The sequence below is a fragment of the Podarcis cretensis genome, assembly GCF_951804945.1.
Source record: "Podarcis cretensis genome assembly, chromosome: 17".
NCBI classification, from domain to species: Eukaryota; Metazoa; Chordata; class Lepidosauria; order Squamata; family Lacertidae; genus Podarcis; species Podarcis cretensis.
In genome coordinates this window covers 31,233,999-31,255,651 of record NC_137187.1, presented here as the reverse complement: position 1 = coordinate 31,255,651, position 21,653 = coordinate 31,233,999, and the positions used below count along the sequence as shown (strand labels likewise).

Below are 21,653 nucleotides of genomic sequence, written 5' to 3'. Positions count from 1 at the left end.
TTGTCACAACTTGTAAGGTTGCGGTTAGGTATTGGTTATAAAAAGCTGGTGGTGGAGGGGTCATTAACTGAGGGTGGGTAGGGTGGGAGAAGCTCTGGAGCCAAGTGAGGATTCCCAGGTAAGATCCTCCCTCTATTGTGTGGGCAGGTAATCCCTCCCCTACCTGGCCTGGTCTCCTTGGCAACGCTTCCCCCAGGTGGGATTGGACAACTGACTGAGGTAGGCGGAGACCTCCAGGTATCCCACCTGAGGGAAGGCAAAGCCAAGCCTATGCTGTTGGAGCCGCTCCAGATCCAGGGGCTGCGCACGTCCACGCAAAGGGCGCCCCCCATTTTAGGTGGGGAGCGGTCATTCCCTTCACTGGCTTCCGATGGAGTTCGGATAGTCAGTTCTGTCCCAGGCTGGGGGACAGATAGTCATAACCAATGTCTAAGCAAACACTCACAGATTTTGTATTTTAATAAAGTTGGGGCCAAAATAGTGCCCAAAAACCTTAAACTTAAATTACGTGTGATTTGTGAATTATTTTGAGGGGTGGCTTGGGGACCTACATACGCAATTGTTGTGCTAGGCTCTATCTACTGAGGCCGGCTCTACCATTGGGCAAGTGGAAGCAGGCAGTTCTCAGGCAGTTGTATGGAGTGATGTTTAAAGCTCATATAATCATTTGTTCTTTAATTTGATACTGTCACATTATGCATTTTTACGGTCCTGTTATGCATTTTCTGTTTTTATAAACTTTTATAAACTTTTTTGTAAACTTTCCTGTGATATTCAGTTGAAGGACATAAATTTAATAAATAAGAAAATAAATGAGAAAAATAAATAATAATTTTATGAACAAGTAATTCCCCCAAGTATTTTTATATGAAAAGTCAGCTGATGAGCACAGTTGCAATCTGTAACACCTTTAAAGATTATTTTCAGGTGCTGCATCAATGGGAAGAGGAAATCAAACAGTGGTGACAGAATTTATCCTTGCTGGGTTTTCCAATTTCCCAGACCTGCAGGTTCCATTGTTTCTGGTGTTCTCTCTAATCTACCTGGTAACTTTGATCGCAAATATAATCATCATCACTACGATACGGCTTAACCGCAGCCTCCACACCCCCATGTACTTCTTCCTCTCCATCCTCTCCTTCTCAGAAATCTGCTACTCACTTGTCATTATCCCCAATATGCTTGTAAATTTTCTGAGAGAGAAGAAGACCATTTCCTTCATTGGCTGTGCCACTCAGATGTGCATTTTCCTGGGCTTTGCATTCACAAATTGTTTTCTTCTAGCAGTGATGGGGTATGACCGATATGTGTCCATATGCAAACCTTTACGTTATCAGATTTTGATGAATCAAAGACTCTGCACCAAACTGGTGGCTTGTTCAGCAACAACTGGATTTCTTTTTTCCACCTCAGAGACTATAATCATATTTACCTTGCCTTTCTGTGGGCCAAATAAAATTAAGCACTTCTTTTGTGAAATAGAACCTTTGCTTGAATTAGCCTGTGGTCGTAACTACATAGGAGAAATTGTCATTTTCATTATTTGTGTTTTGGTTATAATTTGTGCATTCCTGTTCATCCTTCTCTCATACATTTTAATTGCAAACACTGTCTTGAAAATTCCCACAACGGCTGGGAAGCGAAAAGCCTTTTCCACTTGTGCCTCCCATCTTATTGTGGTCATAGTGCACTTTGGGTGTGCTGGCATTATCCATTTCGGGCCCAAAAACAGTTACACCCTAGATCAGACTATTTTTATTTCTGTCTCTTACACAATGGTGACTCCCTTGTTGAACCCCTTGGTGTACAGCCTGAGAAACAAAGATGTCCAAACAGCACTTAAGAAATCGCTTGGCAAAAGCTCCTGCACCCAAAGAATGTGAAAATTAAGCGTTAGCCACTTTGAAGAGGAATTATGAAACCCAACAAATACTGTATCTGTAGTTTAGTATAGTATTGTAGCCTTTTCTCATCTTTTAAAATATTCATCTGTATATGGAATATTCACTTGGAAAAATGTGGCCTTGCTTTAGCATTTACAAACAACTTTGATTTTCTCTTTAGTGCATCACTGGAAAATAAATTGGGTTGTCAGAATTTTCCCATACATGAACCTGTAATCATTCAGCCCTGCAACAAAGGAAACTTTTCTAAAGATTACTGTTGTTTTCTCCCAAATCCTAGCCCACATTTTCTCTACCAATCATTCACGCAGAACTATTTCAAGCTCATAAGTGCTGAGACTGAAGTGTCAAAATCGTTCTTGTTGAATAGCGGCTTCCTGTATATTTTGGTTGGGTTCAGTTTGAGGTACATTTCTGTTTATCTTTGTGGAGGTGCTGAGACTGAAGTTTCAAAATTGTTCCTGTTGAATGGCTGGTACCTGTACATACCCTGTCCGAGGCTCCTCTTGTCTGCCATTTAACCCTCTCTCTTCATAACTGCTTCCTTCCCTGACAGCTGGCTCATTCATGACATGTCCCTTCCAACTCTAAGATTCTATGATTCCAACAACAGCAATGGAAAAAAGAACCATTCATGCAATGCTGCTAAAAACATAGATGCCCAGGCCAGGTGTTTACCATATAATATCAACTGTATAATAACATATAATATCAACTAAACATATGGAGAAGTGACATAACTTCTACATATGTTTATTTGGGCTATGGGACGGTTGACGCTTGTTAGGCTCAGCATTGCCAAAAGACAGAAAGAGCTACCAAATGGAATAGAAACTGTCTGTTTTTGTCTCCCTGTGGCTAAATCCTCTCTGGCATGTTAGATATTCAGAGAGAGCAATTTCCCATAGCCTTCCAAACCAACAATCCCAGGATTGGGATCTCGATTTCCAGTGACTAGCAATGGAGATTTTAGCTGCTGCTAAGAAATCAAATACAAGAGGTTAGTGGTGAATGGTTGGGTTGTATTGCTTTCTAGAGAACGTAATGCCAAATCTGGATCCATTGCCGAGGTTTAATCCACGATAATAGAAATTAAACTGAACACTTAGGTCCAGAAGAAAATGCAGATACTGCCATGCAATCATTTAATATCCTCTGCAAAGGAAAAGGGGCTTAGCTTGGATTGTGGAGCATCAGTAAGATATAGTCTGTGAAAACATACAGTTTATGTTTATCTCCTTGAACCCTGATGTCTTCAGTGCCTTGTGAGATGTTAGGTGTTGTCCTAGCATTGTACTTGTAGATGGAACTTTCCCTGCCTATATGACGATGGGTGTGGCTTACCCCAGAGCCATTTGTCCTGTACACTATTTTTATTTATTAAACAATATTCGCACACCACTTAATCAGAAAGACCAATCTGCACCTTACAGAGAAACTGTCTGTAATATTCATCATGATAAAATAAAAAAATGGAAAACAAGTAGATGTAACAGAATGTATCGATATAGAGATGAAGTCAACAGCTTTAGAAAAAAAAATACACCCAATAAAATTATATATATTGTTAATTATTACTTGTAGATTCTAGCAACTCCCATTGATAATAAGAAGGTTGATTTATTTTACGTTTTGAAACACCGTAGAGATAATATCTGGTGGGATTTATAAACTTGTTTACATCATTCCTAGCTCAATAAAAACCTCATAAAAAGGATACTGTGGCAAATTGGTGTCATTTGGAAGAGCTCAACATCCATCGTGCTTCCTTGTAAGTCTATTGTGGTTTGAGGTTCTGCAGCTTTGATTTGAATTCATTCATTCAGCACATCTAATGCTCTTGTTTTTGCCAATTTAAAGGGAAATAAGAACAATTTCAAAGCCCCTGACTTCTTTTTGTCTTGGGAACAAGATTCATACTCAATGGCAGAGTTACTGTTTTCCATACAGAACGCTCCAGATCCAATATTTTTCCAAACGGGTATGAGGTAGCTTAGCAGGACTAGTGAAGACATCAACCTGAGATCCTGGAGAAGTGCTACAATTTGGAATAGACATGTATGACTCTTTAAAAGGCAGCTGAAGAAAAGCATGCTCCTCAATAAAATATTCTAGTGGTGTTCAGAGTTATGCCTTGTGATGCTGTTAATTTTGCAATTGACAGGAATATTGTGAAGCCTCAAACTCTTCAGCTCACTTGCCTCTGTGCTCCTTCATCAGTTTGTGGTCTGTAGCCAGACATTTATTCACAGTGGAATTCCATCAATTAAAAGAATACAGAATTTTAATCTATGGTGATGAACTATGCCAAAATGTTGTCTGATTGCTAAAATTTTAGTTCTATGGAAAATGCAGTTTTGTAAACTGGCTCTAATGCCTCACTAACTTGGGAGCAGACATTCCCAGGATTCCTCGAAAGGGAGATATCAGACATTCAACTCTGCAGTGTAGACTTATTGGTCAAGTGAATGTAATAATATGTCTATGGGGTGACACAACTATTTTGCTGGTTGCACAATTGTTGTACTAGGCTCTGTCTACTGAGGCCAGCACTACCATTGGGCAAGTGGAAGCAGGCAGTTCTCAGTCAGCTGTATGGAGTGATGTTTAAGGCACATCAAATGGCTTGTTCTTTAATTTGTTATTATGGCATTTTTACAGTCCTGTTATGAATTTTGTGTTTTTATGTTGTAAAGTGGCCTGTGATAGTCAGCTGAAGGGCAGTACATAAATTTAATAAAGAACAAAAAATTAAAAAATCATTTAATGAACAAGCCTCTTCCCCTGTATTATTGTATTAAACATCAGCTGACGAGCACTGTTGCAATCTGTAATACGTTTAAAGTTTATTTTCAGATGCTGCATCAATGGCAAGAGAAAATCAAACAGTGGTGACAGAATTTACCCTTGCTGGGTTTTCCAATTTCCCAGACCTGAAGATACCCTTGTTTCTGGTGTTCTCTCTCATTTACCTGCTAACTTTGTTCGCAAATATAATCATCATCACTGCGATACGGCTTGACCGCAACCTCCACATCCCCATGTACTTCTTCCTCTCCATCCTCTCCTTCTCAGAAATCTGCTATTCACTTGTCATTATCCCCAATATGCTTGCAAATCTTCTAAGAGAAAAGAAGACCATTTCCTTCATTGGTTGTGCCACTCAGATGTGCATTTTCCTGGGCTTTGGGTGCACAAATTGTATGCTTCTAGCAGTGATGGGGTATGACCGATATGTCTCCATATGCAAACCTTTACGTTATCAGATTCTGTTTTTTTTTTTTTATAAAAGATTTTTATTAATTTCCAATTTTTTAACAGAAACAAAAAACAACAAAAGAAACAGACAAACAAAAAAAAACAACTCATGTTTTCATAACCTTATTTTCATAACCCTCTTTTCCCGGACTTCCCCATACCTTTCCCTTTTTGCATCCTTAATTTAGTACCATTATTCAGCAACCTATCTTGCCCAATTAAATATAAATTTATCCTCTTTCTCTATTCCACTAGAATGTCTGCATTTTCAAGAAGTAGCCAATCTTTTAACCAGCAGAAAGCTGCCGATTCATAGTAAAGTCTTAAGTCCGGCAGGGCAAACCCCCCTCTTTCTTTAGAGTCGGTAAGTATCTTAAACTTAATTCTGGGCTTTTTGCCCTGCCAGACAAATTTAGATATGTCTTTCTGCCACTTCTTGAAACAGTCCAGTTTATCAACAATTTGTAATGTCTGAAACAAAAATAACATTCTAGGCAATACATTCATTTTGATCACAGCAATTCGACCTAACAAGGAAAGCTTCAGGTTTGACCATATTTCTAAATCTTTCTTTATCTCAGTCCAGCACTTGTCATAATTGTCCTTAAATAAGTTCACATTCTTAGATGTCATGTTAATCCCCAGGTATTTTACACTCTTTGCCACCACTAACCCAGTTTCCTCTTGGAATCTTTCCCTTTCAACATTTGTTAAGTTCTTTTCCAGTACCTTAGTTTTTTGTTTATTCAACTTAAATCCTGCGACCTGGCCAAATACTTGAATTAATTCCAAGGCTCTTTTGGTACTAGTGTCTGGCTCTTGCAAGGTCAGTACTAAGTCATCTGCAAAAGCCTTTAATTTGTAATGTCTGGCTCCGACCTGAATCCCTTTTACCAGCTGATCTCCCCTAATCATATTTAACAGGACCTCCAGGACCGATATAAAAAGTAATGGGGATATTGGGCACCCCTGACGTGTCCCTTTTTCTATAGGTAGTTCATCCATAACCACATTATTTACAATTAACTTCGCCTTTTGCTCAGAATAAATTGCACTTATACCATTTTCAAACCTTTGACCTACCCCCATCCCATGGAGATTCTTTTTCATAAATTTCCAAGATATATTGTCAAAGGCTTTCTCCGCGTCCACAAAAATTAGAACTGCCTTCGTATTAATGTTCACTGTCAGCATTTCTATAATGTCAATTATATTCCTTACATTAGTAGATATATGCCTACCCGGGAGAAAGCCTGCCTGGTCTCTATGAATCTCCTCCACCAGCACCTTCTTTAGTCTTTTTGCCAAAATGTCTGCAAAAATTTTGTAATCCACATTAAGTAGTGATATAGGGCGGTAGTTCTTGATCTGTTTTTTATCAACCTCAGTCTTTGGTATAAGTGTGATGAAGGCTTCTTTCCACATCTCAGGTGCCCTTTTCCCCTCTAATATCTCGTTGCAAACCTCCTTAAGTGGCTGAATTATCCAGTCTTTCAAGGCTTTGTAATATCTGGAGGTTAGTCCATCTGGCCCTGGAGATTTCCCCAGTTGCATGTTTTGAATGGCACCCTCAATTTCTTGTTCAGTTATTTTCTCATTTAGAAACGCTATACTTTGTTGCGAAATTTTTTGTAATCCATATTTCTTAAGAAATTCTTCAATGTCTCTTTCATTTTCCGGCCCTTGTGCATACAATCTTCTGAAATAGCTCTGAAAGCAGTTGCTGATCTCATTTGGTTTCGAAATATTCTTTCCATCTACCTCCAAACTTGTAACTGTGTTCAATTTCAGTCTCTTCTTCAGTTGCCATGACAGGAGTTTCCCACATTTATCTGCCGATTCAAATGTCTTTTGTCTCATTCGTTTAATTTTCCATTCAATCTCCTGGTTCATCAATTCCATATATTGCTTCTGATACAGTTTGATTTGTCTCAAGATCTCATGTGACTTTGGGTTGGATCTCAGTTTCTTTTCACTGTCTTTTATCTTTTCCAGAATTTTATCTTTCTTCTCCTGTTGTTTCCTCCTTTTCAAGGAATTCTGCTGTATCAGGAAACCCCTCATCACGGCCTTGCTTGCGTCCCAGATCACTCGTTTCTCCACTTCTGTCCTTAGATTTATCTCAAAATAGTCCTTCAAAGTCTTTTGGGCCTTTTGGTACACCTCTGGATCTTTAAATAGGGTGTCATTCATTCTCCATCTGAAAGAGCCAGCTGTTGTTATTTTCATTTCCATCTTTACTGCATTGTGGTCGGAGCATGTCTTTGGGCAGATTTCCACTTTCTTTATCTTAGGAGCCATCCCACTAGTAATCCATATTTGATCTATTCTTGTCCAGGTCATCTGTGATTCTGAAAAGAATGTTCCCTCCCTCTCGAGGGGGTTTCTTATTCTCCAAATGTCGATCAGGTCCAAGTTGTCAGTCATTTCAAAAAAAGTCTTAGGTAGTCTCCCGTCCTTGGAGATCACCTGTCTTTGTGCTTTGTCCATATTTGTAGAGACAACCCCGTTCATATCGCCTAATAAAATCACCTTGTAATCCAGATAATTTGTTAGTGTCTCATGTAATTTCTTATAAAATTCTGCCTTCCCTTCATTTGGTGCATAAATTCCAAATATCAAAATTTTTTCTCCTTGAATCTGTATCTCAATTGCCAAGATTCTGCCCTGTTCATCTTTAAAAATCTGTCTTGGAGCCAATTTTTCTTTTGCGTATATCACCACTCCTCTTTTCTTAACTTTATCTGATGAAATAAATTCTTGTCCCAATCTTTTATTTATAAGTAATCTTCTGTGTGCTCTTGTCACGTGGGTTTCTTGTAAACAAATCAGATCCAATTGTTCTTTCTTCAAAATGTGAAAAACCTCACGCCTTTTTCTGGGAAGGTTCAGTCCATTACAGTTCCAAGTTAAAATTCTCAGAGACATTGTTAGTTAGTTACCTCCAACTGCACCCTGCAGCTGTTCTTCGTCCGTTGGTGATTTGAGTCCAAATGTCAAATTCCCCAAGTCTGTGTCTGCAGTTGAGTTGAGGACCCCTTTCACCAGGTCTTCTCCGTGTTTATGTAGGAACTGTTCTTTATCTTGTACAGTTTTTATCTTGACTTTCTTTCCTCTGAAGTTGAAGGACAAACCCTGTGGAAACTCCCACCTGAAAGGTATGTTGTTCTTCTTCAGCAGGTCCACCAAAGTCTTAAACTGAGTTCTCACCTCCAAAACATATTTTGGGATATCCCTGTAGATTTGCACAGAGACGTTTTGAATCTGAAGCGTTTTCTGGTAATGCAAACTAAGTATCTTGTCTCTCTCCTCTTTCGACCTCAATGTAATCAGGCAGTCCCTTGGAATCTTCCTGCCTTGCCTTCTACCCAATCTGAAGGCGGTTGTAATCTCAAATTCTGTTCCCTCTAGGTTTTCCTGCCAGAAGTCTGAAATTTCTTTTGTGAGAAAGTCCACTAGGTTGTCCCCCTCACTCTCAGGAACCAACCTAAGTCTTAAGTTCTTCTCCTTACGCTGCATGTCCCATAAAGAAAGGGTCACCTCATGCTGGTCAAGCCTCCTACAAACAGGAACTAAATTTTCCTGTGTAGATTCCGCAGTAGATTTAGCCTCTTCTGCAATTTTCCTTATTGTGGCGTTCTCCTCTACCAACTGTTGTATAATCTGTGTATTAGACGTTACGCTCTTCGTGTTTAAATCCAATTTTGCCGTTAGATCTGCCAGTTGCTTAGTATTTTCTGTACTCTGTTTGTTCAATCTTTCTAAAGATTCATTTATCTTCAATAATGCCTGCGTCACTGACTCCATGAATGCACTTATTCCCTTTTCCTGTCCACCTGGGCCTGTTGGCAATAGTCCTGATAAGGAGCCCCTTTTCTTATGTGCTGCCTTGGACTTGGATCTTGTTGCTATTTCATCTCCAGGGCCGCTCATGTCCCAAGGTCGTTCTCACAGGAACAGGTTTGAATGGAAAAAACCAGTGACTAACAATCGTGTTGCAACTGTTACTTCCAGCCCTCTAGAGGGAGCTGAAATCTTCAGTATAGCAAAGAAACAATGAATCCAAAAGCCCTCAGAGGGAAAAGTTACTAAAAACTTCTCTCAGTCTTTTTAGTTGCAACCGTATAATTTTTACAAAGTCTCAATAAATTGTATCAAATAAAGTCTCCTCTTTGCAATGTCTTTGACAGCTCCCTGTCAAAGTGTATCACTCAGGCAGTCCGCTCCCAGAGACAGAGTCTGCGGTAGATTGTCCCTTAAAAAATTTCCCTGCAGGTTTCCTTTCTTTTTCACACCCCCCCCCGTTCCTGCTCCCTAGGGGGGAGGACTTAAGTCAATGCTGGGGTTAATCCTTTTTTTAAAAATTTCCTTAAAAGATGTCAATTGCAGCTTACCAAGTCCGTTGCTTTAGCAGTCATGCAATCTGGGGAAGGCAGACTTCCTTTGTTAACCAACCCCACTTTCGGCCAAATTTTGAAGAAGTTAAATTTAAAGTCCCGAAAGGGTTGCCAATCCTACTCACGGGAGTCTCTTTCAGTCCAAATAACAGGAAGAAGTCGGCGCTCTCCGCTAATGGCGATGCGGCTTCACTCCACGAGCTGGGTAGCGACTCTCAGCTCTGCGCTCCCCCGATGCTCCTCCGGAGCCTTTAAAAAGGCTCTTTCGCAGTAAAAGGGGGCGCAAACGATGCCCACCGAGTCTCCTTGCTCACAGGCTTCCGCGCCTGTGATTTTAGGGGTCCCCGCTTCGCCGTAGCGGTCAGACCCGAACTCGCGGAGCAGCTCTCTCTCCGGAGAACGGAGAGCGAGCCGCCATTAGCGCCGGCGCCAACCGGAAGTCTACGTTATCAGATTCTGATGAATCAAAGACTCTGTACCAAGCTGGTGGCTTGTTCAGTATCACTTGCATTTATTTTTTCTACATCAGAGACCATTATCATATTTACCTTGCCTTTCTGTGGGCCAAATAAAGTTAAGCAATTTTTTTGCGATATGGCACCTTTGCTTCAATTAGCCTGCGGCCGAAACTACATAGGAGAAATTGTCATTTTCATTCTATGTGTTTTGGTTGTATTTTGCTCATTCCTGTTCATCCTTCTCTCATACTTTTTTATTGTTAACACTGTCTTGAAAATCCCCACAACAGCTGGGAAACAGAAAGCCTTTTCCACTTGTGCCTCCCATCTTATTGTGGTCGTGGTGCACTTTGGTTGTGCTTCCATTATCTACTTAAGGCCCAAATCCAGATACACACTAGATGAGGACACTTTTATTTCCGTCTCTTACACAATGGTGACTCCCTTGTTGAACCCCTTGGTGTACAGCCTGAGAAACAAAGATGTTCAAATAGCGCTTAAGAAATCGCTTGGCAAAAGCTCCTGCACCCAAAGAATGTGAAAATTAAGCGCTATCCACTTTGAAGAGGAATTATGAAACCCAACAAATATGTGTAGTTTGATGGACAAAGAATGCCTCAAATAGTATTGTAGCTTTTTCTCATCTTTTTAAAAATTCATCTGTATATGGAATATTCACTTGGAAAAAGACTCTCCTCCCTGAATGAGAGGGTAGTGGTTGTGGACGGGAGCCCGAGCACCGCTCCTAGCAGGGGGCGTTGCCCCCTGCCTCCAGCTCACCTGGCTGGCACTCACGCCCCCCCGGTGGCCGTCCAACCAGGTGCCATGGGGGGGCGTGTCCAGCAGCCTTTATGCTGCAGTGCCAGCCTCCCCCCCGGCCTCATTTCTCTTTGTCATCCTGGGCGAGTCAGGAGGATCCTCACCTCCGTGTTCCTGCATAGAAGCGGCCATGTGGAGCTAACTTTGAAGAAGACTTTTGAGAAAGGGAAGTTTTGCCCTCAAATCCTCCTTCATTACTTTTGTGATTACTTTTTCCTTTCTCCTTGTCTTTAAATCCTCCTTCCTCCCCACCATCATTTCCCCCTTTACTTTTCACAGAATACCCCCCTAGTTTCATCTTTGATCCCAAAGCCTTTTCGCTGTGTAGGGGGTCTTCCAGTGTGTGTTTCCAGCACAGATGCGTTTTTGAGAGTGCTAATTTTAATTTTATTTTATGCTGCTAATTCTACCCTACTTACGGCGTATTGGTTTGATTTATTTAATCGGAGTGTCTGAGTGGTTGGTGTAAGAACGATTGCTGAACGTTTGACCTTAAATCCTTACTTCGTCACTTTAATTGCCCCCATACTCCTTTATTTTAATTCCCCCCCCCCCTTACTCCTTTACTTTAATTCCCTCCTTGCTCTTTGGCGAGTTGTTGCTTTATTCCTGCCTGGATATCCTGTGTGATTGAGGCTGCTCTTGCTGGCAACATCTTAAAAAAAACAAAAAACAAAAATACTTCTCCGACTTTGTATCAAACATTCTGTGTGTGTGTGTGCTGCACTTTTCCGATTTTAAATCAATCACTCTGTATGTGTGTGTGTGTGTGCTGCTCTTCTCCAATTTTAAAACAGACACTCCCTGTCTTTGTCAGCAGCATCGCAGCGTGCTCGAAAGGAGGGAAATCTGAGCGCTACGGGGGTGGGTTCTATGAGCGCGTACTGCGCACGTGGTCAGTGTGAGTCTCAGCGTTTGTTTGAATTGCTGGTGCATTTTAAAACTGCTGTTTTGCTGTGTATTTCCGTGAGGGCTTCTCCACCGGTAGATTGTTTCAACTTTGAAGAGGAATTATGAAACCCAACAAATATGTGTAGTTTGATGGACAAAGAATGCCTCAAATAGTATTGTAGCTTTTTCTCATCTTTTTAAAAATTCATCTGTATATGGAATATTCACTTGGAAAAATGTGGTATTGCTTTAGCATTTACAAACAACTTTGATTTTCTCTTTAGTACATCACTGGGAAATAAATTGGGTTTTCGGAATTTTCCCATACATGAACCTCTAATCATTCAGCCCTGCAACAAAGGAAACTTTTCTAAAGATTACTATTGTTTTCTCCCAAATCCTAGCCCACATTTTCTCTACCAATCATGCACGCAGAACTATTTCAAGCTCATAAAATGCTGAGACTGAAGTGTCAAAATTGTTCTTGTTGGGGTCAGTTTGGTGTCCATTTCTGCTTATCTTTGGTACATAATTATTTCTGCCCTTCCTTCTTCCCAGTAATGGCTATTTTTAAAGAGGGGATCATATACCGTATTTTTCGCCCTATAGGACACACTTTCCCCCCTCCAAAAATGAAGGGGAAATCTGTGTGCATCCTATGGGGCGAATGCAGGCTGTCGCTGAAGCGTGGAGAGTGAGAGGGGTTGGTGCGCACCGACCCCTCTCGCTTTACTGGCTTCAGGAAGCTATAAGCAAGCCTGGGGAGCCCGCGGGAGTTGCCGCAGGGCTCCCTAGGCTGTGGATAGCAGCCTGCTGCCCGGAGCATGGGGTGCGCTGAAGCAGAGCGCCCCGCGCTTCGGGCAGATATCTGTGGGAAGGAATATTTTTTTTCTTTATTCCCCCCCCCCCAAAAAGCTTGGTGCGTCCTATAGGGTGACAAATACGGTATGTTGCGTTTTCAGTGGTTGGAATTCATGTAACCAGACACACTTAATTTCTGCTCTTTTTCTTTCATATGATTTGTTCTGACATTTGCTTTCTGTAACGTGTTGGCAAGGACGTAACAATATATTGTATACAAAATGGAGCATTGCAATTTTTCGATATGCATTTATCTTAGCATTCATATTTATATAATTTAAGCCTTACGCTTTAATGACCTTCAGAAACATGCCAAAAGAAAGGCTATAACATTTTATTTGGCCATTACTTAATTAGATGTGTAATTTGATATGTAATTTGCAGTGCTACCATGTCTGAGTGGACCCGTCACCCCCTGATTTTCCTGCATTGGACTACAGGAGGTTGTTGTCCTTCAGCTGGCATTCCAGAATAATGTAGCTGCCAGGCTGATTTTCCTTCTCTCAGAAAATATGCAATATCTGAAACAAGATCCAGCATGATCCAGTAGTGTGGAAGGGGTGCAATTCTACTGTATGGTGTGGCTGGGAGGGAATAATCTGAATGGTGTCCATTTTTTAGCACCTTTTCTGCACAGAGTCTCAGCAGAGCAAGCAAGCTGTTATCTGGTGAGAATGGGAATGGCAGGCAGTATTGAAAGAAGTTACTGGATTAATTGGGTTGTGTGTGTGTGTGTGTGTGTGTGTGTGTGTGTGTGTGTGTGTAAGAGGAATTCTCCCGTATGCGAAGACAGGCTGAGCTAATGAGACCAATAGTGGGTTCAGCAGCCAAGAAGGCAGTTTCTGCCACAGGAGTCCCTTTATAGCTGGAAGTGTGAGGGCCTGGGCCTCACCCCCTAGGCCAGCTGGAAAGGCCTTGTAAGGTAGTAGGCCCTGTATTTATTTTATGTATGTATTTATGTATTTTAAGAGAGCCAGTGTGGTGTAGTGGTTAAGAGTGGTGGACTTGTAATCTTGTGAACCGGGTTCGATTCCCCGTTCCTTCACCTGCAGCTGCTGGGTGACCTTGGGCTCGTCACATTTCTCACCTCACAGAGTGTTTGTTGTGAGGGAGGAAGGGAAGGAGATTGTTAGCCACTTTGAGACTCCTTCGGGTAGTGATAAAGCGGGATATCAAATCCAAACTACTACTACTACTCTTCTTCTTCTTCTTCTTTGTCTTCTATCCTCCCCACAGCTGATGGTGACCCTTGGGTCCCTTACAAATCTATGATTCTATGATTCCAACAACAACCATGGGGGGGGGGACCGTTAATGCAATGCAGCTCAAAATGTAGATTCCCAAGACAGGTGTTTACCATATAATATCAACTGTGACTGACAGAATTTCACCATAGGTTTATTTGGGCTATGGGACGGTTGATGCTTGTTAGGCTCAGCATTGCCAAAAGATGGAAAGACCTACCAAATGGAATAGAAACACTGTTTTTGTCTCCCTGCCGCTAAGCCATCTCTGGCATGTTAGATGCTCAGAGAGTGCAATGTCCCATAACCTTCCTTAACCAACAATACCGGGATGGGGATCTGGATTTCCAGTGACTAGCAATGGAGAGTTTAGCTGCTGCTTAGAACATAAATACAGTGGTACCTCAGGTTAATCGTGCGCCGCCGGAGAACGATTTCTGTTCTCATCCTGAAGCAAAGTTCTTAACCTGAAACACTATTCCTGGGTTAGCGGACTGTGTAACCTGAAGCGTATGTAACCTGAGGTACCACTGTACAAGAGGATAGTGGTCAATGGTTGGGTTGTATTACTTTCTAGAGAAAGTAATGCCAAATCTGAATCCATTGCTGAGGTTTGACGCACGATAATAGAAATTAGATTGAACACCTGGGTCCAGAAGTCATTTAGAATGCAGATACTGCCATGAAATCATTTAGTATCTCTGCAAAGGAAAAGGGGCTTAACTTGGATTATGGAGCATCAGTAAAATATAATCTGTGAAGATATTCAGTTTATGTTCATCTCCTTGAACCCTGATGTCTTCAGTGCCTTGTGAGATGTTAGGTGTTGTGCTAGCATTGTACTTGTAGATGGAAATTTCCCTGCCTATATGATGATGGGTGTGGCTTACCCCAGAGCCATTTGTCCTGTACACTATTTTTATTTATTAAACAATATTCACACACCACTTAATCAGAAAGACCAATCTGCACCTTACAGAGAAACAGTCTGTAATATTCATCATGATAAAATAAAAAAATTGAAAACAAGTAGATGTAACAAAATGTATCGATATAGAGATGAAGTTCACAGTTTTAGAAAAAAAATACACCCAATAAAATTACATGTATTGTTAATTATTACTTGTAGATTCTAACAACTCCCATTGATAATAAGAAGGTTGATTTATTTTACGTTTTGAAACACCGTGGAGATAATATCTGGTGGGATTTATAAACTTGTTTACATCATTCCATGCTGAATAAAAACATCATAAAAAGGATCTTGTGGCAAATTGTTGTCATTTGGAAGAGCTCAACATCCATCGTGCCACTCCTTGTAAGTCTATTGTGGTTTGAGGTTCTGCAGCTTTGATTTGAATTCATTCATTCAGATGCTCTTGTCTTTGCCACTTTGAAGGGAAATAAGAACAATTTCAAAGCCCCCTGACTCCTTTTTGTCTTGGGAACAAGATTCATACTCAATGGCAGAGTTACTGTTTTTCATACAGAAGGCTCCAGATCCAATATTTTTCCAAAAGGGTATGAGGTAGAAGGACTTAGCAGGACTAGTGAAGACTGCAACCTGAGACCTGCAGAGGTGCTACAATTTGGAACAGACACTGACTGCATGACTCTATAAAGGGCAGCTTAAGATAGGCATGCTCCTCAGTTTTCTATTGGTGTTCAGAGTTATGCCTTGTGATGCTGTTAATTTTGAGATTGACAGGAATATTGTGAAGCCTCAAACTCTTCAGCTCACTTGCCTCTGTGCTCCTTCATCAGTTTGTGGGCTGTAGCCAGACATTCATTCACAGTGGAATTACATCAATTAAAAGAATACAGAATTTTAATCTATGGTGATGAACTATGCCAAGATGTTGTCTGATTGCTAAAATTTTAGTTCGATGCAGAATGCAGTTTTGTAAACTGGCCTCACTAACTTGGGAGCAGACATTCACAGGATTCCTCGAAAGGGAGATATCAGACATTCAACTCTGCAGTGTAGACTTATTGGTCAAGTGAATGTAATAATATGTCTATAGGGTGACACAATTATTTCCTTGCTTGCACAACTGTTGTGCTAGGCTCTGTCTACTGTATGGAGTGAGGCCGGCTCTACCACTGGACAAATGGAGACGGCCTTTTCTCAGGCAGCTGTATGGAGTGATGTTTAAGGCACATCAAATGGCTTGTTCTTTAATTTGTTATTATTGCATTTTTACGGTCACGTTATGCATTTTCTGTTTTTATGTTGTAAAGTGGCCTATGACAGTCAGCTGAAGGGCAGTACATAAATTCAATAAAGAAGAAAAAACAAAACAATCATTTTATGAACAAGCATCTCCCCCAGTATTTTTGTATTAAACATCAGCTGACGAGCACTGTTGCAATCTGTAACATCTTTAAAGTTCATTTTCAGATTCTACATCAATGGGAAGAGAAAATCATACAATAGTGACAGAATTTATCCTTGTTGGGTTTTCCAGTTTCCCAGACCTGCAGGTTATGTTGTTTCTGGTGTTCTCTCTTATGTTCCTGGTTACTTTGATGGCAAATATAATCATCATCACTGCGATACGGCTTGACCGCAGCCTCCACATCCCCATGTACTTCTTCCTCTCCATCCTCTCCTTCTCAGAAATCTGCTATTCACTTGTCATTATCCCCAATATGCTTGCAAATCTTCTAAGAGAGAAGAAGACCATTTCCTTCATTGGCTGTGTTACTCAGATGTTCCTTTTCCTAGGCTTTGCATGCACAAATTGTATGCTTCTAGCAGTGATGGGGTATGACCGATATGTCTCCATATGCAAACCTTTACGTTATCAGATTCTGATGAATCAAAGACTCTGCACCAAGCTGGTGGCTTGTTCAGCAACAACTGGATTTCTTTTTTCCACCTCAGAGACTATAATCATATTTACCTTGCCTTTCTGTGGACCAAATAAACTTAAGCACTTCTTTTGCGATTTATCACCTTTGCTTGAATTAGCCTGTGGCAGAAACTACATAGGTGAAATTGTCATTACCATTATTTGTGTTTTGGTTGTAATTTGTTCATTCTTGTTCATCCTTCTCTCATACATTTTAATTGCAAACACTGTCTTGAAAATCCCCACAACGGCTGGGAAGCGAAAAGCCTTTTCCACTTGTGCCTCCCATCTTATCGTGGTCGTAGTGCACTTTGGGTGTGCTTCCATTATCTACTTAAGGCCCAAATCCAGTTACACGCTAGATCAGATTATTTTTATTTCTGTCTCTTACACAATGGTGACTCCGTTGTTGAACCCCTTGGTGTACAGCCTGAGAAACAAAGATGTCCAAATAGCACTTAAGAAATCCCTTGGCAAAAGCTCCTGCACCCAAAGAATATGAAAATCAAGCGCTATCCACTTTGAAGAGGAATTATGAAACCCAACAAATATGTGTAGTTTGATGGACAAAGAATGCCTCAAATAGTATTGTAGCTTTTTCTCATCTTTTTAAAAATTCTTTTGTATATGGAATATTCACTTGGAAAAATGTGGCCTTGCTTTAGCAGTTACCAACAACTTTGGTTTTCTCTTTAGTACATCACTGGAAAATAAATTTGGTTGTGGGAATTTTCTCATAAATGAACCTGCAATCATTCAGCCCTGCAACAAAGGAAACTTTTCTAAAGATTATTGTTGTTTTCTCCCAAATCCTAGCCCACATTTTCTCTACCAATTGTTCACGCAGAACTATTTCAAGCTCATATAGTGCTGAGACTGAAGTGTCAAAATTGTTCTTGTTGAATAGCTGCCACCCGTATATTTTGGTTGGGTTCAGTTTGGGGTACATTTCTGTTTATCTTTGTGGAGGTTGCTTTTTCTGCCTCCTCCTTGTCCCCAGTAATGGCTATTTTCAAGGAGGGAATCTGTTTTTTCAAAGTTGGAATTATTGTAACCAAACACACTTAATTTCTGCTCTTTTGCTTTCATGTAGTATGTTCTGATATTTGCTTTCTGTAACATGTTGGCAAGGACGTAACAATATATTGTATACAAAATACAGCATTGTAATTTTTTGATATGCATTTCTTTTAGCATTCATATGTGTATATATATATTATTTAAACCTGACACTTTAATTACGTTCAAAACCATGCCCAAAGAAAGGCTATATCATATTATATTCCCATTACATAATCAGATATGCATTTGGATCGTTAATTTGCAATGCTATCATGTCTGAGTGGACCCCTCACCCCCCGATTTTCCTGCATTGGACCACATAATGTTTTTGTCCTTCAGTTGGCATTCTAGAATAATGTAGCTGCCAGGCTGATTTTCCTTCTACCATAAAACACACAATATATCAAGAAAGGTCCAGCATAATTCAGTAGTGTGGAAGGGGTTGGGTGCAATTCTACTGTATGGTGTGGTTGGAATAGAATGGTCTGAATGGTGTCCATTCTTCAGCACCTTTTCCGCACAGAGTCTCAGCAGAGCAAGCAAGCTGTTACCTGGGGAGAATGGGAATGGCAGGCAGTATTGAAAGAAGTTACTGGATTAGCTATAGTGCCTGTGTGTGTCTGTGTGTCAAGGAGGAATTCTCCCGTATGCGAAGACAGGCTCTGGTGGATTGAGCTGATGAGACCAATAGTGGGTTCAGCAGCCAAGAAGGCAGTTTCTGCCACAGGAGTCCCTTTATAGCTGGAAGTGTGAGGGCCTGGTCCTTGCTCCCTAGGTCAGCTGGAAAGGCCTTTAAGGGAGCAGGCCCTGCAGTCCTCACCACAGCCAATGGTGACCCTTGAGTCCTGTCAGGACTTGATAACGCAGCCAGTGTGGTTAATTAAAAAGGAAGATTTATTCCAATAACAGTGTTCTCCAGATGATTCTACAGTGCCACCATTTTCCACTAATCATGACGACCCTTCCGACTCCTTCCTGTGATGATGGAAGATATTGAACTTACTAGCCCTAATTCTTTTGTTTTTCTTCCTATCTAACAACCTGCCCCTTCACCTATTCTCCATACCTATTGGCTTAGCTCAGTCTCTTCCTTTTCTGATGAACTACGCATGTTTCTGTTCGCTCCTGTTTGAAACTCCTGACAGCTTTGGCTAGGTTCCTGCTCACGTGCAACATTATCAGTTGTCATTCCAAGGGGCGGAGGAGTTGACCCTGGCCAAGGCTCCTCTTGTCTGTCATTTAACCCTCTCTCTTCGTAACTGCTTCCTTCACTGGGAGCTGGCTCATTCATGACATGTCCCTTCCAAGTCTAAGATTTTATGATTCCAACAACAACAATGGAAAAAAGAACCATTCATGCAATGCTGCTAAAAATGAAAATGCCCAAGACAGGTGTTTACTATATAATATCAACAATAAAATACCATATAATATCAACTAAACATACGGATAACTTCTCCATAGGTTTATTAGGGCTATGGGACAGTTGGTGCTTGTTAGGCTCAGCATTGCCAAAGGATAGAAAGAGCTACCAAATGGAATAGAAACCGTCTGTTTTTAATCTCCCCACCGCTAAGCCATCTCTGGCATGTTAGATGCTCAGAGAGCGCAATGTCTCATAACCTTCCTTAACCAATGATCACGGGATGGGGATCTGGATTTCCAGTGACTAGCAATGGAGGTTTTAGCTGCTGCTTAGAACATAAATACAAGAGGATAGCGGCCAATGGTTGGGTTGTATTGCTTTCTAGAGAACGTAATGCCAAATCTGGATCCATTGCCAAGGGTTGATCCACGATAATAAGAATTAGATTGAACACCTGGGTTCACAAGTCACTGAGAATGCAGATACTGCCACGAAATTATTTAGTATCCTCTGCAAAGGAAAAGGGGCTTAGCTTGGATTGTGGAGCATCAGTAATATATAATCTGTGAAAATATTCAGTTTATGTTCATCTCCTTGAACCCTGATGTCTTCAGTACCCTTGTGAGATGTTAGGTTTTGTGAGATGGAACTTTCCCTGCCTTTTTGACAATGGGTGTGGCTTACCCCAGAGCCATTTGTCCTGTACGCTATTTTTATTTATTAAACAATATTCACAAACCACTTAATCAAAAAGACCGAAACAATCTGTAATATTCATCGTGATAAAAGAAAAAAATGGAAAACAAGTAGACATCATAAAATGTATCGATATAGAGATGAAGTCAACAGTTTTAGGAAAAAATACACCCAATAAAATTACATGTATTGTTAATTATTACTTGTAGATTCTAACAACTCCCATTGATAATAAGAAGGTTGATTTATTTTACGTTATAAAACACCGTAGAGATAATATCTGGTGGGATTTATAAACTTGTTTACATCATTCCATGCTCAATAAAAACATCATAAAAAGGATATTGTGGCAAATTGGTGTCATTTGGAAGAGCTCAACATCCATCGTGCTTCCTTGTAAGTCTATTGTGGTTTGAGGTTCTGCAGCTTTGGTTTGAATTCATTCATTCAGCCCTTCAGATGCTCTTGTCTTTGCCAATTTAAAGGGAAATAAGAACAATTTCAAAGCCCCTGATGCTTTTTTATCTTGGGAACAAGATTCATACTCAATGGCAGATTTACTACTTTTCATGCAGAAGGCTCCAGATCCAATATTTTTCCAAAAGGGTATGAGGTAGCTTAGCAGGACTAGTGAAGACATCAACCTGAGACCCTGGAAAGGTGCTACAATTTGGAATAGACATGTATGACTCTTTAAAAGGAAGCTGGAGAAAAGCATGCTTGTCAATAAAATATTCTAGTGGTGTTCAGAGTTACACCTTGTGATGCTGTTAATTTTGAGATTGACAGGAATATTGTGAAGCCTCAAACACTTCAGCTCAGTTGCCTCTGTGCTCCTTCATCAGTTTGTGGTCTGTAGCCAGACATTCATTCACAGTGGAATTACATCAATTAAAAGAATACATAATTTTAATCTATGGTGATGAACTATGCCAAAATGTTGTCTGATTGCTAAAATTTTAGTTCGATGCAAAATGCAGTTTTGTAAACTGGCTCTAATGCCTCACTAACTTGGGAGCAGACATTCCCAGGATTCCTCAAAAGGGAGATATCAGACATTCAACTCTGCAGTGTAGACTTATTGGTTAAGTGAATGTAATAATATGTCTATAGGGTAACACAATTATTTTCTTGGTTGCACAACTGTTGTGCTAGGCTCTGTCTACTGAGGCCGGTTCTACCACAGGGCAAATGGAGGCGGCCTTTTCTTGGGCAGCTGTATGGAGTGATGGTTGTTGTTGTTTAGTTGTTTAGTCGTGTCCGACTCTTAATGACCCCATGGACCAGAGCACACCAGGCACTCCTGTCTTCCACTGCCTCCCGCAGTTTGGTCAAACTCATGCTGGTAGCTTCGAGAACACTATCCAACCATCTCGTCCTCTGTCGTCCCCTTCTCCTTGTGCCCTCAACCTTCCCCAACATCAGGGTCTTTTCCAGGGAGTCTTCTCTTCTCATGGGGTGGCCAAAGTACTGGAGCCTCAGCTTCACGATCTGTCCTTCCAGTGAGCACTCAGGGCTGATTTCCTTCAGAATGGAGAGGTTTGATCTTCTTGCAGTCCATGGGACTCTCAAGAGTCTCCTCCAGCACCATAATTCAAAGGAATCAATTCTTCGGCGATCTGCCTTCTTTATGGTCCAGCTCTCACTTCCATACATCACTACTGGGAAAACCAGAGCTTTTACTATACGGACCTTTGTTAGCAAGGTGATGTCTCTGCTTTTTAAGATGCTGTCTAGGTTTGTCACTGCTTTTCTCCCAAGAAGCAGGCATCTTTTAATTTCGTGGCTGCTGTCACCATCTGCAGTGATCATGGAGCCCAAGAAAGTAAAATCTCTCACTGC

At 40.8% G+C, this 21,653-nt stretch overlaps 3 protein-coding genes and 1 long non-coding RNA gene across 7 annotated transcripts in view; 3 read left to right on the top strand and 1 right to left on the bottom strand.

The window, feature by feature from the left end:
• The window catches only part of LOC307206583, a 74,736-nt gene that overhangs the window by 24,235 nt on the left and 28,848 nt on the right, over positions 1-21,653 (bottom strand). For 2 of the 4 annotated variants that reach the window (XR_013834381.1, XR_013834382.1), the window contains one exon: positions 18,021-18,300. The exons of the other annotated variants lie outside the window; for them this stretch is intronic. This is a non-coding gene — a long non-coding RNA (uncharacterized lncRNA). Of the gene's footprint in view, positions 1-18,020; positions 18,301-21,653 lie in introns of those variants that run through there. 4 annotated transcript variants of the gene reach the window in all.
• On the top strand, positions 864-1,921 carry LOC307206439 (olfactory receptor 10T2-like). The gene has a single exon (XM_079959724.1). The coding sequence runs from the start codon at positions 939-941 to the stop codon at positions 1,881-1,883; it is 945 nt and encodes a 314-aa protein (XP_079815850.1). The 5' UTR covers positions 864-938; the 3' UTR covers positions 1,884-1,921.
• On the top strand, positions 4,772-10,649 carry LOC307206449 (olfactory receptor 10T2-like; the record flags this gene model as incomplete). The annotated part of the gene is made up of 2 exons (XM_079959734.1): positions 4,772-5,170; positions 10,013-10,649. 2 exons carry the CDS (start codon positions 4,772-4,774, stop codon positions 10,556-10,558), a joined length of 945 nt encoding a protein of 314 aa, XP_079815860.1. The 3' UTR covers positions 10,559-10,649.
• Positions 16,165-17,189, top strand: LOC307206107 (olfactory receptor 10T2-like; the record flags this gene model as incomplete). The annotated part of the gene is made up of 1 exon (XM_079958901.1): positions 16,165-17,189. The coding sequence occupies exon 1, from the start codon at positions 16,245-16,247 to the stop codon at positions 17,187-17,189; it is 945 nt and encodes a 314-aa protein (XP_079815027.1). The 5' UTR covers positions 16,165-16,244.

Bases quoted from the DNA above. Each gene is read 5' to 3' on its own strand.
- LOC307206439 (XM_079959724.1), top strand. From the start codon at position 939: ATGGGAAGAGGAAATCAAACAGTGGTGACAGAATTTATCCTTGCTGGG.